This window comes from Vanacampus margaritifer, chromosome 14 (genome assembly GCF_051991255.1).
Source record: "Vanacampus margaritifer isolate UIUO_Vmar chromosome 14, RoL_Vmar_1.0, whole genome shotgun sequence".
NCBI lineage: Eukaryota > Metazoa > Chordata > Actinopteri > Syngnathiformes > Syngnathidae > Vanacampus > Vanacampus margaritifer.
This window is the reverse complement of record NC_135445.1, coordinates 17,851,600-17,869,480: the sequence shown is the minus strand read 5'-3', so window position 1 is coordinate 17,869,480 and position 17,881 is coordinate 17,851,600. Positions and strand designations below refer to the sequence as shown.

Here is a 17,881-nt window from a genome sequence, read left to right as displayed (position 1 = left end):
TCCCCGATGACTAAGCTTCTCAACCTATTTCTCAAGGACAGCACCGGTGAAGAAACTCATTTTGGCATCTTGGATCCTTTATCACAACGGTCCAAAGCAAAGTCCATATAAGTGAAGATTTCATTGCTTGATTGGATTTCAAGCAAATTTAAGGGCTGTGTTTTCCTGTTAGGTATGCCGTTTTTTTTTGTTCGTTTGTTTGTTTGTTTGTAGATTTGTGCCAATTAGAAATCTAAAAAACAATAGGCATTTGCTTTTAATGTAACAATTGCATGTGAAGTAACATTACATAACATATCAAGGGAACATTGTACTGTACTGAATGTTGTAAAGTGCTTTAGGTGATGTGTAAACTACAAAAGTGCTATTCAGTGTCTTTACTATTCATCCATACTTACAGTATGTTGTCATTCCTAGCAGTAAAATGAGTGTGCAGTAACTATTCAGAAGGTCATTGTGGTAACACAATGTAAGTTAAGACACAAGGCAAAGGATTCTCTGGGGCTTCTTCTAGCTGTCGCTCTTGCCTCTGAGGCTGATATCCAATGGAACTTGTCTCTAAAGAGTCTGTTGAGGTCAGGTTGAATGAAGGGTTAAGATGTCCATCCTTCACAAGAGATGATGATAATGGTGGTGGTAGTAGTGGTAACTGGCATGGAGCGATGGTGCTGTGTGTGGTGAGATTTTCAACTGGTTTGTTGAAGTACATTGTTGTTTGTGAAAAAACATTTCCTGGGTCAACACAATCCTTTACTGGTGCTTCTGATTTGCAGTGCAGCTCTGGAATAGCCATTAATTCTGCCTCGTTGTGGTGACCCATTTCCACAAAAACAGGACGGCAACTTTGTTTAGTCTGGAAAATAGAGAAAATTACAAACATCTTAATAATGGGACTATCTGAAACACTTTACTGAGACATAGTTTAATTCCCATTATTGTACTGTCACAGTATGAAGAAACAAAATGACCTGCCCCTCCCTGCCTCCTTCTTCAACTTTGTAGCTTGTTGATGAAGATTTGGGTAATTGTATTTTCGGACAAGCGAGAGACCATAGTATCTTGTGCCCTCCCAGGTGCTTCCTCCCAATGGGACTTACCCAGAACACTTCACCTGAGAGGCATTCAAGGAGGTAACCTAACCAAATGCCCAAGCTACAGCTGGTTCTTTAAACATCTCTCCTCTTAGCCACTCTAGGATGACCAAGATTCTCATCTTATCTCTAAGATTGGGTCCCCCCAAGAGTCACTGCGGAAAAAACTCTTTTAGCCGCTTGCGTCCATGATCTTGTTCTTTCAGTCAGGACCCAAAGTTCTTCACCACAAGTGAGAGTGGGAACATAGATCAACTGGTAAATTGAGAGATTCACATTTTGGCTTAGCTTCTTCTTCACTACGACTGAACGATGCAGAGTCTGCTGCACAAATCTGCACCAATGCAGACACTGCACAAATCTGCCTGTCCATGTTCCCCTCACTTTGAAAAAGACCCCAAGATACTTGAACTCATCCCCGATCTGAAGAGGGCACTTCCCCTTTTTCTGATTGAGGACCGTGGCCTCAGATTTGGAGGTGCTGATTTTCATCCCAACTGCTACCATAGTAAGATGAGAACCACTCTAGCGAAAGTTTAAGATCGCAGCTTGGTGAAGCCAACAGAAACACCTCAACTGCACAAAGCAGAGACGTCATACTGAGGCCATGAAAACAGACCCCCTCAACTACTAGGCTGCGCCTAAAAATTCTGTCAATTAAAGTTATGAACAGATTTGTTGACAAAAGGGAACCTTGCCACAGCCTAATCCTCAATGGAAACAGATGCTACTTGCAAGTGGCAATGTGGACCAAACTCTGACATTGATCGTGTCCATCGTCCCACAGCACCTCACTGCCCACTGGGCTCCTCGATAGACATAGGCAAACGCCTTCTCTAAGTCTACAAAACATAAATAAATTGTTTTAGCCAATGTCCATGTACTCTCCACAACCCTGCTGAGGATGTCAAGCTGGTCCACAGTTTGACGGGAAGGACAAAAAACACACTGGTTCTTTGAAATCTGAGATTCAACATACTGATGGACCCTCCTCTTCAGGTCCGCTGATCTTTGCCAGGGAGGCTGAGGATTGTGATCCCTGTAGTTGTAGCTGGGGATCAGATCACCGTGGTCCAGGTGGAGAGCGGAGAGGTGGCGGTGGAAAGGGTCTACATTATCACTTTGAGCTGTGTCCAGCCAGGCTCAATGGGTGCAGACTAGCAGCCGCTTGCCATCCAGCCCAACTTCCACAACTTTTTCTGGAGGGGGACCACGATGACCTGCATCCAGGTATACTTTTTCTGAGCCGTTACTTACCAGTGATGTCATCCATTTGTCCTTCAATACTGGCATTGGGATTGGAGGATAGACCTTCATTTTGATCCTAGAAAACATTGCATAAACAATATTTTAAGGAGCAAAACATGTCAACAAAGTGATACATGATGTGAAACAGTGAGTTGTGTTCCTCACCATTCCCAGTTTCTGTAGCAAAGGATAACAATCAAGCAGAGGAGAACAAAAATTGTAGCGAGGGTGATACCGATGGCATTGATCAAGTTATCAGCTGGTGGGAGAGAAACAGCTCAGATGAGGAACAAGTAGCGTTCTGATGTAAGGTTTTTTTCCCATAAATAATGTTAATGTATTTCTGACTCAGTTTCTAGCTAGTAAGGAGAAGCAACCTACTCAGTGAATTCAAGGTGACAGTGATGGACGTCGCACCACATTGTCCAACAGTAGTATTTGCCTTCACTGTGAATGTGTATGAGTTGATTTGAAGGTTTGTTGCTGTTAAACTGGTGGCCTGAGGATTGTCTGAAACAAAAGAGTTTGACATTATACAGTAGACAAATACTTTAAGCCAATTTGCCAAATTCAGCAGTAGTGGGTACCACAGCTCCTTCTACTGGCCACCTTGGCAAGTTGGATTTTACACTAATTGCAGTGTAAAAAAAAAAAAAAGGCAAGCATTTATTATTTAAGTAAATATGTTAAGCTTTATAATTGTAATAATTATTAGTGTCTTAATCATTTGTTAATTTTGTATGCATTTGAATAATATTGGGTTAGAAGTTTAGTTCATGCGATTTGAGCAGTGGTACGTGTGATTCGAGAAGTGGAATATTTGATGAAAGTCAGAAGTCTGAGGACAGAGTGTGCCATGTGCACAATTTTGTGAGTTTGTTCGGCACTGTGTGTCAATGACCCTTTTGTGATATGTATCAGTATGTGACCAATAAGTTAGTGTCATTCCGCTAAGTACTGCAATGGAAGTACGGTAGTCTGAATCTGAATTTCATGAGTGCATAAAACGGAAGTGCTTTGTTGGGTGCTTTAATGTTGCTGGCTTAACATCATTTTCATTTATCCGCTTTGTTCAGTGTGACTTTTTATGGTAAGTTGTGTGCATTTGCCAACTTGTCCTTTTTTTGTCCTTGTCTTTTAGAAAACACACACACACACGTATGCATGCATGAACGCACACACGCACACACACACACATGCACTTGCACAAACATTTGCATGAAGACAGGAATCCATTGAAGAGGGGGGAAATTAAGTAATGGAGGAAAGGCCACATGTTTGTCTAAGTTATTCTGTTTTACCAAATAGAGAAGTTGGTTATGCATAACTCCTATTAGCCAACAGCAAAATTGTGGCTAGTGAAAATGCTGGGTAGCAAGTAACCCAGGGAAGCCGCTATCCACAGTGGCTTGTGAGCAAAAAAAGCTCATGTCAAGGCTTGACCATAAGCCCAACATTATTATCAATAATAGAATGATCAAAATCAAATCTGTCACTGTGGCCACAGCTCTTCATGCACCTGAAACCGATGCAGCAATCAGCGCTCCTCCCTTGCCCTGATTGGTGAACCGAGTAGGGGAAAAGGTCCATCAATCAGGGAGGATCGCTCACACCGCCCGCACCGAAACTCACCTCACTATTTTTAAGCACTGATTCTGATAGGCAGGGCCAGAATAGACAGATACAGGTTTTTACCTACCTTAAGTTCCAGCTACTGCGTTCCGGCAGGAGATTCAGGGCCCCCAGAACTGGTGCAATATATATATATATATATATAGGAGTGTGTGTGTATTATTTATTTTATTTTAATTATCCCTCTCTATTCTGTTGTTTTTCTTACTGTAAACTACTGCTGCACTTCTTATTTAATTTTGATTTTATCTCTTTCTATTCTGTTGTTTTTTCCTTACTGTAAACTGCAGCTGGATGGAGTCCAGGAAAAAGTTCCCCACGGGGAAAATAAAAGTATATCGTATCGTATCGTATCGTTAAAACAAAAGATTAGGGCATCCGACTATGGTCCAAAATTTAGTGTTCAGTTCCTGGATCCGAAAAGTGGGCATGGCACTCAAATTTTGAAGGGCCATAATTTGAAAACCTTTTGATATAGGAGGCTCAAACTTCAGCTTATTTCTTTTGACATCATAAAGCACTAATGGAATAAAAATCTGGCAAATTGAAGAGGTCACCGGGAAGGGCGTGTGACTTGACACGGAATAACCCTTATAGGCCTGTACAGAAATGTGCTCGAGCCACCTACTTTACAATTTCTGAGCTGAGGGGCAATACGTGGTATTCAAAATAAAAATACAATAAAATTCTTTACCAATTGAGTTTAATGTTACCTGTACTGATATTCATCACCCTGCTGTTGTTGTCCCTATAGTATAAAATGTAGCCTTGGATGAAAGTAGACTGGTCTTGTAGAGCTACAGGATCCCAAGATACCTCAACATCCATGTCCCTCTGCTCCCATTTCAATGTTTGAAAAAGACCATCTTGTATGACTGTAAAAGGAGAGGAAACAGCAACAACTTTAACAAACAAAGCAACGTTTTATTACCCATATTTTATGACATATTTATTCAGAGATGAGTAGGCCACAGGCAATAATCACATCAAAAAAATATATCTTACGTTTCTCTTTGACATATCCTTCTATTTTCTCAAGTAACACTGGAGCTCCATGAGTGCAGCCATGTATCGACAGCAAGTATCTGACCCCTTCTCTAAGATTTTCTGGTGAAGACATAACACAGCAGACGAAAGGTATTTTATGACACAAAGACGTCATTTTATAAATGCAACTGTAGATATCTTACCCGAAAAAAAGTTAACTTACTTGAAAATATACGGACACTAGTTTCACTAGGAGGGACTCTCAACCAGTCTATTACGTATGGCCCTTTGGTTGGGCACCAGTCCACGATATAGCCACAGCTAGCAATTGGGCTGGCGGACCAAGACAGGTTGAAACCACCGTTACTACCTGGTGTCCTTGACGACTTGACCAGAACACTTCCTGTATAAAAATATGCATTCAAAGTTGCTGTTAAAATACTACACAAATCAACACAACAAGGGAGTAATTTACAGTTAATATGGACTATTTAAATTCAATAAATGACAAAAATGTTAAAGAATCGTTGATTCTTCCACACAATGGTGCTTCACAGCTCCCCATCATACCTGTATTGAGGTTTGGGATGGTGATAGTTGAAGGAGAAGAGTTTCCATATTCATTGCTGGCCGTAACACTGACTGCATACTCTTTCGTGGCATCCAGACTGAGAACAAAACTGTTCTGTGGGTGCAAAACTCTGGATTTTTGGCATCTCTCAGAGGTTGGCGCCCAAATAATTTCATAATCTATGATATCACCATGGCTTTGGTTGGCCAGTGGTACCTACAAAAAGTGATAATTATGGTAGATTATTATTATTATGAAGCAGAACAGAAACTAAGAAAATGTGCGATCATTTCTTTTAAAAGTGGTAAAAAAAATATATATTATGATTATATTTGCATTTGAGACTACTCACAATTTTCTGAATTTATTAAATTAAATTAAATAAAATAAGGATAAATATAATAAAGTCCACACTTACTTTCCAAGTGATTATGGTTTGACTGCCTTTTACATGCATCCATATATCAAGAGCATCTGGAACTGTGGGAGATTGAAATGAATCAACTTGAGTGCAAATACCAAGCAAAAAAATGTACTCATAAATTGCATTAATTGCATTAAATTGACGGCCATAGATGTCAAAAATTTATTTTAACTATTTCTATTAGTTTAACATTTTTCCTACTTTTGTTAACAAGAGTATGAAAACCTAGAATTTTTTTATTGTATTAGAACAGATATAAAATCTGTGATTAATTGTGAGTTAACTAGTGAAGTCATGTGATTAATTACGATTAAAAATTGTAATCGCATGACACCCCTAATTTTAAATAATCTTTTCTTAAAAAAAAAAAAAAAAACATTATTAAAGATTTAAAAAAAAAAAGATTATTAAGAATTAGGGACATCAGGCGATTAAAATTTGTAATCGTAATTAATCGCGTGACTTCACTCGTTAACTCACGATTAATCACAAATTTTACATCTGTTCTAAATGTACAAAAAAAATCTAGGTTTTCATACACTTGTTAACAAAAATGAAAAAAAAAAGTTAAACTAATGGAAATAGTTAAAATGATTTGTTTACGTCTATAGCTGTCAATGGCAGTGAATGAGTTAAATACCAACCGTCGCCTATCGTGTGGAAGTCGACACTTGAGCTCCACTCGCTCCACTTCCAGAAATGTTCACTTGTTCCACATCGTATCATCACCTTGTATGTCCAGTTGGGAATCAAGTCATTCAAGACTGCAAAATTAAGACCAACTCCATTGCGTCCCCTCTAGGATCACACAATAGATGAACGATAATTTAGTTTGTCATTTTGATCAACACTTTTCTGATACTTGCTTTGTTAACTTACTACTAAATGTGTTTCTCCGTCACTGATGTTTAGTTGGCATTTTATATCGAGCTTGTCATACGTTTGCATTGCCCATTTCCAGTCTAATCTGGCATTACTTGCATTCACTGATGACACTTTGACTTCTCGTGGAGCAAACATGTGCACTGAAATGAAATGAACAAGAAATTAATTTCAGGACTAGCTAATACTGTACAGATTATTTTCATATTTTTTTAAACTGTTGAAAAACCGTTTTAAATCGAGGTACCTCTTTTAGTAAGGTCTGCCCTGTCAGTCAGCTTGACTGTGGCAAGTTGGTTCCGTGCTGTTAAAGTCCAATTCCGCTCTCCAAAATCCACTCGCACTTTGTGAGAGCATCTCCCACTGGATCCCTCTGTACAATTACTGGAACACAAAGGCCAAGAGAATATGCATTATCCGACACATATAACGTACATTTCAGTGGGAAGTGAAATATTTTACCAAAACTGGACCTTGACAGCATGGATTAGTGTACAAAGATCCACTATTATCAGTGGGTTTCAAATGGCTTAGACCGATGCATGATGAAAATGAAAAATGTGCCGCTACACACTGCGCGATGCTTACAAACGTGACTCCCCATACAATACAAGGCTCCCCATACAATATGTTGAACTGTATCACCAGAATATAGAATGTCATTCAAGGAAAGGACAGGGGCGCGAACATAGACGAGAAACGGGAATATAATGAAAGGTGGGGCTCACTCCCATTCACTTGAATGGAACCACTGCAGTATGTACGCCGTTTACGAACATTTTTACCACAAGTTTCACTATTTCATCCACAGGTACATACAATTATAAGTACGATTAAGTATTGTTGTAAAATATCCAATTTTTTTTAACATGGAGACCAGTGGCTTACAAAACAAAGCTACCAATATATGTACATGTTTCTTTTTATGGCTATATTCAGTGCTAGTTCAGAAATTGTCAAGGAATGTGGGGGTTGAGGAAACAAACACAGGGAAGCAGAGATGAGGAGGCAGGAGCAAAGACCAAAAGAAAAGGTTTCTTTTAACTAAACAAAAATAAGGAGGGAAACTAGGCACAGGTCAAAGGAACAAAACAAAACAACAAAGTCCAAATCCAGAGCATGGCATGACGGGGAAAAAACAAGGCAAGACATAGACTGACAGCAGCAACAGCAACAAACAAACAGCTACAAACAAACAATGGCCCAACAAGAACTGAACAAAAGACATGAGTCTAAGGCCTTGTTCACACGGAAGCAAAGCTGGCTTCGTTCCTCCAAAAAATTGTTGCTGATGACAATTGCTTGTCAGCACCATTTGAGCCCTTCTGTGGAATCAACGCTAGCAACAGTACAAATACGCAGGAGGATATATTGTGACAAGTTATCAAAATGGGTATTGTACATAATTGACACTCACAAAAACATTTTATTCTCATACTTAAAATACTTAATATTAAACTTTAATTAATTTAAACTTAAGAACTTAATCCTTACAGTACTAATAAGTTTTACAGCCAGTACAATTTTCACTTTAACTTTATTCTAATTTTGAAAAATATCACGGCCCACCACCAAACAAAAATGTCACAAAAAGTGCATACATATGTCAATTATGTATTTTTGCCATCTAATAGAAGATGGTTTATGATTTCTGTCTGTGTCTTTAAGTCGCTGGCATAGATAGATAAGCAAAAATACATATCGTAAAAATATGTTTTGGCCAATTAAGTGAAATTTTATCATTGCCTATGGCACATCTTAAGAGCTCTCACGGCACACTAATGTGCCCTGGCCCATTGATTGAGAATCGCTAATCTAAGCAACTTCTTCAGCTGCAACTTTTAGTTGGAAAGGAAAAAAAAATTCTGTGGTATACAACTATATTCAAAAGTATTATATTTAGAATTATTTTGTTCCCACAGGTATTTTGTGTTAATTTATAGTGCAGCCCATGTTCAGAGGGCGGTCATCTTTTGTTATTGTTAAACAGTTGAGGAAAAAGGAGAAAAATTACTAACGGCAACCAGCGGAGGGTAGCGTTCGCTATTTTGTGTACATAGCCTAGGGGGTGGAAAGAAGAGCCACACGCAATGTGGAGAGCCGTGTTTGTGTGTGTGTGTGTGTTTGTGTGTGTGTGTGTGTGTGTGTGTGTGTGTGTGTGTGTGTGCGTGCGTGCGTGCGTGCGTGCGTGCGTGTGTGTGTGTGTGTGTGTTTGTGTGTGTGTGTGTGTGTGTGTGTGAACCATTGTGAAGCATTATATTTTGTTTCCCAGAAAGCCAAAATAAAAATCCACAAATATTAAATGTGTAGCGCCAAACTGCATCCTGCACCACGCTACATTTTCAATACCTTTGTAGTAGTTGATAGCTTGTTGGACTCTTGATAGCCAAGTGTGTGTTTCGTCCCACTGTCCACAGACATTCAACCGACTGGAAATCCCGAGTTTCACAGCAAAGATCCCGATCAGCAGGTGGATCTGGTCAATAGTTAAAATATTTGAAATATATAATTAATCATGAATGTAATAACAGCTGATTAATTCATCTATATCTCAATTTTAAGGAGGGGAAATCTATTGTACTGCACTTACATCCAATGTAAGCACAAGCTCCATTGTCAGCAGTCTTTGTTTCACAAATGATATCAGTGCAACTGGTCGTTGATGCTTTATTCAGGTCAACAGTAAAGACATAGGTATGATTGCTGATCCTGCTAATGTTCCAGTCAGAGCTGCTTTGTCCACTTAGATACAGTTTTTCCAAAACTTGGCCCATTGGTAGAACACAGCAGAAGGTAGCTTTACTGCCAACTTGAAACACTTTGTCTCGTGGATAAACTTGTGGTGAATCGGAGTGAATGTAGCCTGCTGTAATAATACAAGAACACCATTAGCATTTGATGACAGCAAAGTGACGTTATCACATTGTGAATGGCATTAATAAGTAGTAGAATTTTTATCAACCAGGAATAATGTGCTCCCATTTCCACTGGCTTGTCCGATTTTCGGCTCGAGACCTGAGCTTTAGTGCAAGTGGAGCACACTCCAATGCTAAATGAGGTGACCATGTCCAGGAATGAGTAGATCCTATCTGATCTGTTGTAACAGCGACTTCATCCTAAACATTGAGGGGGAGATAAAATAAAATTCAAGTTTGATTTAGTACTTGAGATATCATTATGGTTAACATTAGCCACCCCTAACTTACATAATGTACTAGTTTGTCAGCTCTGAGCACCTCCATTTCATACGTCAGCATATCATGTACTGACATGCATGATGGGTCATCTTGCCATGTTAACAAGATTGCATGGTCTGAAGTCTTGACTGTTATATCCTGTGGGCCACAGCGAAAAACACCTGATGGAAAATTACCATATGATTAATGAGAGTCCCCTCATTCTGTGATCATTTTTGCAATAAAAAAATTCAAAGGCAATTGAAATAAGAGTGATCAGATGTCTGTGTGCATGAAAAGATGGCATGGCATGATAGCAAAAATTGCAAAATAAATAAATAAATATTAATAAAAAAAAATGTAAAGAGAAAAAGAAAAGGCGCCCGCCTAGTTGCCAGGTCTCTGAAGGAGATTCAATCATTATATAGCACAATAGAGATTGGTTAGTTCTCGAAGTGAAAATTTCCTTTCACTTTATTTTAAAGAGGCAAATATTTAATTAATTGAGCAATATTTTAATCTGTGAAGGGATATGTGGTCAGGGTAGGCAGGGTAGACAATGAACTCTCCTACATGTGAAAAGTAAAGAAAAAAAATACAGAAGGGAACACAAGCGGCATTGCTTGTTTGCCTTTATATCACTAATATACAACACAAATTAAAAAACAACAATAATAAGGATTACATTATTTGTTTCCATTTTAGTTCTCTATTTCATGCTTTACATAGATTTTCTTTTTCATTCCAATAATGGCATTGATTTTATCATTTACATGGGCAAGAAACAGAAGCATTGCTCCATGTGTGGCTCAAGCATGAATTGACGCAGGCAATTAAAGGCACATGCGCTCACACGATAAACATTAATTGTTTGTACTGCACATGCTGACAGTCAACAGTCTATTATATTAAATCAATGTCTGTGAAGTATTTACTCTTTCTGTTCGTCCAGAAAAGCGACTCAAAGTTCACGACAGAGTCAAGAATGTAAATTGTCGCTGCCAGCATGTGGCAGTGCTGTGCTCCGTTGATACAATAAATACAACAGGGTTCTCAAACCAGGCACGGCTCTAAGATTTTTTTGCTCCTGAGGCCATAGGGGCTGAGATAACAGTTTATAAATGTTTTAGAATGGTCAAGGTTTATTTGTAACACTGCCCAAAGTGCTCCACATATTAACTCATTCACTGCCATTGACGGCTATTGACGTCAAAAATTAATTTGAACTATTTCTATTAGTTTACCCTTTTTTCCACTTTTGTTAACAAGAGTATGAAAACCTAGAAAAAAAATATTATACATTTACATTCAGAACAACAAAATTTATGATTAATCGTGAGTTAACTATTGAAGTCATGAGTTGCAATTAAAAATTAGGAGCGTCGGCCGATTAAAATCGCAATTAATTGCATGACTTTACGAGTTAACTCACGATTAATCACAAATTTTATATCTGTTCTAAATGTACAATAAAAAAATTCTAGGTTTTCATACTCTTGTTAACAAAAGTGGAAAAAAATGTTAAACTAGTAGAAATAGTTCAAATGAATTTTTGATTTAACGGTCAATGGCAGTGAATGAGTTAAAAACACTGATTAAAAAAACTATAGAAAAGAAAGAATACAGAAAAAAAACTATAATGGATGAATGGATGGATGTCAAATAAAATGAACATATGAGGGGGGTGGCCGGAGATAGTCTGGGTGTGTCAAGTATTCCACAAAAAAAAAAAAAAGGGTTCAAATAATAAAAAAAATAAGTAAAACTAATTCAAAATGCTCAACCTTTAATAGCACCCAGTTCAGAATATTTACGGTTCTTCTTCCTTTATCTATCTCCTCTCCTTGATACTTCGCCTACTCCTCAGTCCTCAGCAAGTCTAGTGAGTAATGATGTGTCATTTCAACATTCTCTGTGCATTTAAGACATTTCATGACCCTGTTCTCCCCTCCAAAAAATTGTGTTTACTGTTTTTCTTGAAATTGGTTGTTCTCGTTGCTAACCTCTTCTCGGCTTGTTTTGAAAAGGAGATGACTGGGTCTGGCTGACAGGATATCTTTTCCTTCCACTTGTTGCAAAGTTAGACTTAAATTGGCCGCTGTCATTTTCAACAAACATTTTTCAGTCAAATGGAAATTGTTTGCTTTAACCACTGCCATAGCTATACATAACCACTTGAGCCTTTTGTCATGTTTAAAATCACTGCTATGGTGAATTGAATGAGCTGAATTTAGAATTTGTAATTATTTCGTACAATGTGTCTTTGAGAATGGATAGGGATTTTCTGTGAGAATTTTAGTTGAGAAAAAGTTGAATTTTTGGAAAATCTACATTTTTGGCATGTGAATTGAATGTGCTGAACATTTAGAATTTCAAATGTGAACCATGTGAATCGGTTTTGTTGAATGTTAATCTGTTTTTCTTTTTTTATGTGTCATTGGGAATGAATAGAGATTTTTTTCTGTGTATTTTAATGGTAAAAATGTTTAACATTTGGAGAATGGTCATTTTTGTCATGTTGAAAACCATTCGAATCTTGGACCACGAGTCCCTGGCGATCTCTCCCAGACACTTGTATTGAAGTAACTTTTTGGCTCCAGTAATATCTCCTCGAATTCTTTAGCGATTTTGACATGGAATGGTTTGTTAGAAACATCAGATGTCAGTTCAGTTATGATACCAGACACTAGGGTAATTTTATAATTGCTGCATTCATAACATTAAATACAAAAGTAAATGTTTTATTTAAAAAAAAAAATAAGAAAGAGATTAAGAGATTACCCAACAACAATGAACTTGACCTTATATTCTTTTGTTCGTGCTTTCAGATTGTTGAACATTGTGGAATTAATTGAAGTCTATTTCTTTTCCAGTAATTGATATGTTCGAAAGGATGTTTGTGTTTTCTTTTCTGTACCATGTATGGAACCAAAATAAACTTTCATTCAAACATAATTAAAAGTTTTGAAAACAAATACTGCTAGGCTATTTTTTTTTAAATCAGTTGTGACCTTGATTGAAAGTTGAAATGGATTCCAATTACAGGGCCTCGAAAGAGTCCTGTATTGTTATTTTTCGTCACTACCTCCCCGTCGTAGTTCCGACCATAAACGATGCCGACTCGCGATCCGGCGGCGTTATTCCCATGACCCGCCGGGCAGCGCCCGGGAAACCACCAATCTCTGGGTTCCGGGGGGAGTATGGTTGCAAAGCTGAAACTTAAAGGAATTGACAGAAGGGCACCACCAGGAGTGGAGCCTGCGGCTTAATTTGACTCAACACGGGAAACCTCACCCGGCCCGGACACGGACAGGATTGACAGATTGACAGCTCTTTCTCGATTCCGTGGGTAGTGGTGCATGGCTGTTCTTAGTTGGTGGAGCGATTTGTCTGGTTAATTCCGATAACGAACGAGACTCCGGCACTAGATAGTCAAGTTTGATCGTCTTCTCGGCACGGCGCCGGCGCCGGCACTAAGCCATCCAATCGGTAGTAGCGACGGGCGGTGTGTACAAAGGGCAGGGACTTAATCAACGCGGGCTTATGTCCCGCGCTTACTGGGAATTCCTCGTTGGTGGGAAATAATTGCAGTCCCCAGTCCCTATCACGAGCGGGGTTCAGGGGGTTACCCGCGCCTCTCGGCGCAGGGCAGGGGATACGCGCTGATCCGCTCAGTGTGGCGCGCGTGCAGCCCCGGACATCTAAGGGCATCACAGACCTGTTATTGCTCAATCTCGCGTGGCTGAGCGCCACTTGTCCCTCTAAGAAGCTGTACGCCGACCGCTCGGGGGCCGCGTAGCTAGTTAGCATGCCGCAGTCTCGTTCGTTATCGGAATTAACCAGACAAATCGCTCCACCAACTAAGAATGGCCATGCACCACTACCCATGGATACAGTATGTGTCAATTAAAGTCCAAATTGAAATATAGGATAATCCTCTGTTTTGGTTTCAGATTTTTATATCCGACTTCAGAGTAGTCGAGCCTCACGAGTCTTGAACCTCACTGCACACCACTGAATCTGTGGTTCGGTTCAGTGAGCACAATTATGGTTACCCACACCACATAGAAATATTTATCTATCATCCATATACCGGTAATTTTTATTTTTTATTGCAAGATGTTTTTGTCTAAAAACATTAAAAATAGTTATCCTTTTTTTTTTTATGACAATAAGGTTTGAATTTTCCTATTTTAAAACTACCAGATTAAAGACTAACCTGCTATTTTTCTAAATTAGTATATCCATCCATACATATGGGAAAATCAAAAGAATAGAAAATGAATTTAATTTCATGCAATTTTGATGAAACATGCTATATTGGTGTATATATAGGTCTTCCTTTATGAAAAATTATATGTCACCATTTTTAATTATGTATTTTATTTTATGCATCCAAGTATTATAAAAACCTGGCTTTATCCACAGGTGCTTTTACTCAACTGGCAGGTAAATGAGCTTGTCTCCATCTGTTGAGTAGAAGCACCTGTGGCTAAAACCAGACTGTTTCAGGTTTTTACTTTCTGGGCCTGGATTCCCCAAACCCGGCCACACAGTCTTCGTTAAGAAACATTTGTAACAAAATTGGTCCATTCTTTAGAGAAAAAAATATATAATAAATAAACAAAACTATACAGTATCTGTAATTTCATCTCTCAGTGTTAAACTGGGTGCAATAAAATCATTTAGAACCATTTAGCACTGGAGTAGTAAACCACTTTAAGTTGCAGGGTGTGGTTGCTAAGTGCTGAGGCAGACAGTATGCAAAAATTGCAATACTGTGCTGACTCAATAACTTAAGAGTTTGCAACCTCCACTTGCCCCGTGTCCAGGGATCTTAATGACATGAGTATACATGGTCTAGCTAGAGTTGAAGGCAATTAGCTTTAAATCACATCACCAGAGTGGTTTAAAGTGTGTGGTGGACTCTGCAAAATGGAAATGGATTACATGGAGGGACAAATCGTTTTTTTTTGGGGGGGGGGGGGTTGCTTCCATTTCTTTTTCTAAAATTGAGGGACGACCTTTTTATGACTGCACCAATTTGTAAAGCATGGCTGGTTGCATGCATTTGGTGTCGAATAACTCAACTGGGATATTTTGAGTCCTGAAATAATGTATAAATTAAATATTTAATATTTGACATTTTTATATAATTTTTATTTCTTCATTCCTGCGTTCTGGAGATTGTTGCTGACATCACTAATTTCGGGGCCTTCTTTGCAGTCCACAATGCTTCTTAGTACTCTGACGGCTTCAGGACATTCCAAATTGTTGTATTCGTCATGACCAATGCTTATGCAATGATTCTAATTATCCATCTTTTCCCTGCTGGACAAATTGCTTGCTTTCAATTTTCATAGACACCTCTCTGGTTTTCGTATTGGTTTTGCATCAATTGTAACTGTTGTCTTTACAGTGAAAACAGGAAACTTAAAACTGAAATTGAGTATAGCCATTCAGCATTACTGTTATATAATATAATATAATATAATATAATATAATAGGGAACACAGTATAAATGAAATGGAGCAATATTTGAGCAATTTATCGGATTTGGTGGCGAATGTCTTCAATATGGGTGTATACCATGTGACCCTCTGAGGAAAAAGTTTGGTGTATGCCATCTGGAGATTGATTTTCTGGAGTTCCAGGTTAGCAACAAGGTATCTCAGCCCTCATGCTGGTAATTGTAAAGTTTAAAAAAATAAAAACACACACACATCTCGTCAACACTCTTTAAATAGAACCACAAGGTACAACAGCAGCTGTGTGTGAGCATTTGTGACAACCAATCGAGGTCTTATTGATTTGGATGTGAAAATTAGCTTGCTTAAGTCTCAGTAGCAGCAACAGAGCATGTTAAAAGCATGTTATCGTTTGTCATTAAATAATAACTGCAAGCTATAACAAGTTCTAGCTTGAATTACTCACCATCGTCTTTTAAATTTCTATCCTGTGCGCTGTTGCAGAACAGTGAGACAAGTAACAGCCATGTGATCATGATGGTGAAACTGTGGCCAGATTCCTTGAAGTAGAGCTTTTTAGTTAATCTCCATGGAGTCAGTAGACTTATTTATCTTTTGCTGAAGCTGTTAGCTTTGGAAATAAATTAGATTTTTGTTTAGTGTCAGTTATCAAAGATTACATATTACTGAGGTAAATCAAAAGGTCTCACCTGAGAAAATAGTTCCAAAAGAGTGAGAAAAGAATCATGAAGGCAAAAATAAATTCCAGTTTGTCCCTGTAGCAACACTAGCATAAAACACAGCCTGTGGTACACTCGAGTCCATTTGCTGGCTTACCTCCTAATGATTGTGAAATCCATGGGGATAGGAATGCAGGAAATGGAGAAGCTACTTTCTGGTAACCATTAGTCATACTGGTCAGATAAAGACATGAACACTGAATGCTTGGAAATGACATACTCTGTCTGCAGTGGGCTGGGTCTAAGTTGAAAAGAAAAATGTTTTCGAAGGAATTTCAGGGGAAAACAATTTGAGCAAGTTGTTATTGGGGACATGCTAGTTTTCTTCCTGACATAGGCTACTGTTAAGGTTCCTTTGAGCAAGGCAGTATACATTTATTAGGGTGACTCTTTTGCCCTGGCATGTCAACTTTTTTTTGACATCCTGTCCAAGGGGGGAGGGATATATTCATGAAAATGCGTGGTTTTCATTATGCGGCAAATGGGAGACTCAGTGCACTGTGATGCCGCAACTTGCAGACTGTGGACTGCTCCCGTCGATTGCGAGGGGCGTAAGGAAAAAAGAAAGGTGGGTTTTGTGTGCCTGAGCTGTCAGAAACCCAGAACTTTAGCTCACTGTTAAAGCTCTGCACTGCCAAACCGGAGGGTGCAAGTTTGATCCCCACTGACCCCATTAAAAAAAAAAACAAGAGCAAAAAAGGTTGAGCATACAACATGTCATAATTTATTCATTTGTCAAATAAGACATCAAAAGAAAGTTTTGTTTTATATTCTACTCATACAGAGCAGGCATATGCAGGCTTGGGGAGTAATGGAATACATGTATCGCCGTGACTTAATCAGATTATAATTTTATTTTACTGTTTTCCATTAAAGTTACAAGAAAAAACATGTAATCAGATTTTAGGTACATTTATTAAAAATGGGGATTACTTCGAGTGATTAGAATTCCTATGATGAGAGAGAGTGCGAAAGAGGGCGAGAGAGAAAGCGACAGAGCGAGAGAGAGCACGTGCACGCCTGCGCAAGTGGGACCGTTGCTACATGTCGGGGAGGTGGGAACTAACGAACTGGCTAGTCGTGTCCTCCACACGCGGGCAGTTTGAAAAAGCTTCACGGACGGGAAGAGGAAATAGCGACCGGTATTTACTGGAACTTACTCGGAGCGAAAGTTTGAGCTGAGTCCAGCGACATGCTACGTGCTGTAGCTTATTGCTAGCTAGCCCCCCGCTAGCCTACAACAATAATGTGAGTTACACCTTTCAAACAAATCTTCCTCCCACCAATTCACTATTTAAACATCATGCACAACATATACACGGCTAAACTTGTGACTGGGATAAAAGTTCATTTTGCAGTTGATGTCACACATCGTCATCCTTATTGGATGACTATCTATCTATCTATCTATCTATCTATCTATCTATCTATCTATCTATCTAACTGTGAGGTGTGGTTGCTTTCAGTGACAGTTCGAAAACACCATATGGCCTTCAATCAATCAATCAATCGCCTACATGCTTTTTAATTACATAAGGCTTTTTGCTATTTGTCGGCTGCCCGGGTCCCTATCACCCGCAAATAGCAGGGGCACATTGTATAGCATATATATTGTGGTGATATTTATTTTTATTTTGTCTTCATGAGCATACTCAATATTGG

At 38.7% G+C, this 17,881-nt stretch overlaps 1 protein-coding gene across 1 annotated transcript; it reads right to left on the bottom strand.

Annotated features, from left to right (window-relative positions):
* Positions 1-238: 238 nt before the first annotated feature.
* On the bottom strand, positions 239-16,391 carry LOC144034067 (leukemia inhibitory factor receptor-like). The gene is made up of 18 exons (XM_077542593.1): positions 16,190-16,391; positions 15,946-16,110; positions 10,042-10,193; positions 9,798-9,951; positions 9,426-9,701; positions 9,185-9,311; positions 7,083-7,219; positions 6,833-6,978; positions 6,598-6,751; positions 5,948-6,009; positions 5,529-5,745; positions 5,182-5,361; positions 4,977-5,078; positions 4,685-4,846; positions 2,721-2,849; positions 2,505-2,598; positions 2,349-2,415; positions 239-853 (listed from the first exon to the last, which is right to left on the bottom strand). Exons 2-18 carry the CDS (start codon positions 16,013-16,015, stop codon positions 452-454), a joined length of 2,631 nt encoding a protein of 876 aa, XP_077398719.1. The 5' UTR covers positions 16,016-16,110; positions 16,190-16,391; the 3' UTR covers positions 239-451.
* Between the last annotated feature and the right edge of the window lie 1,490 nt (positions 16,392-17,881).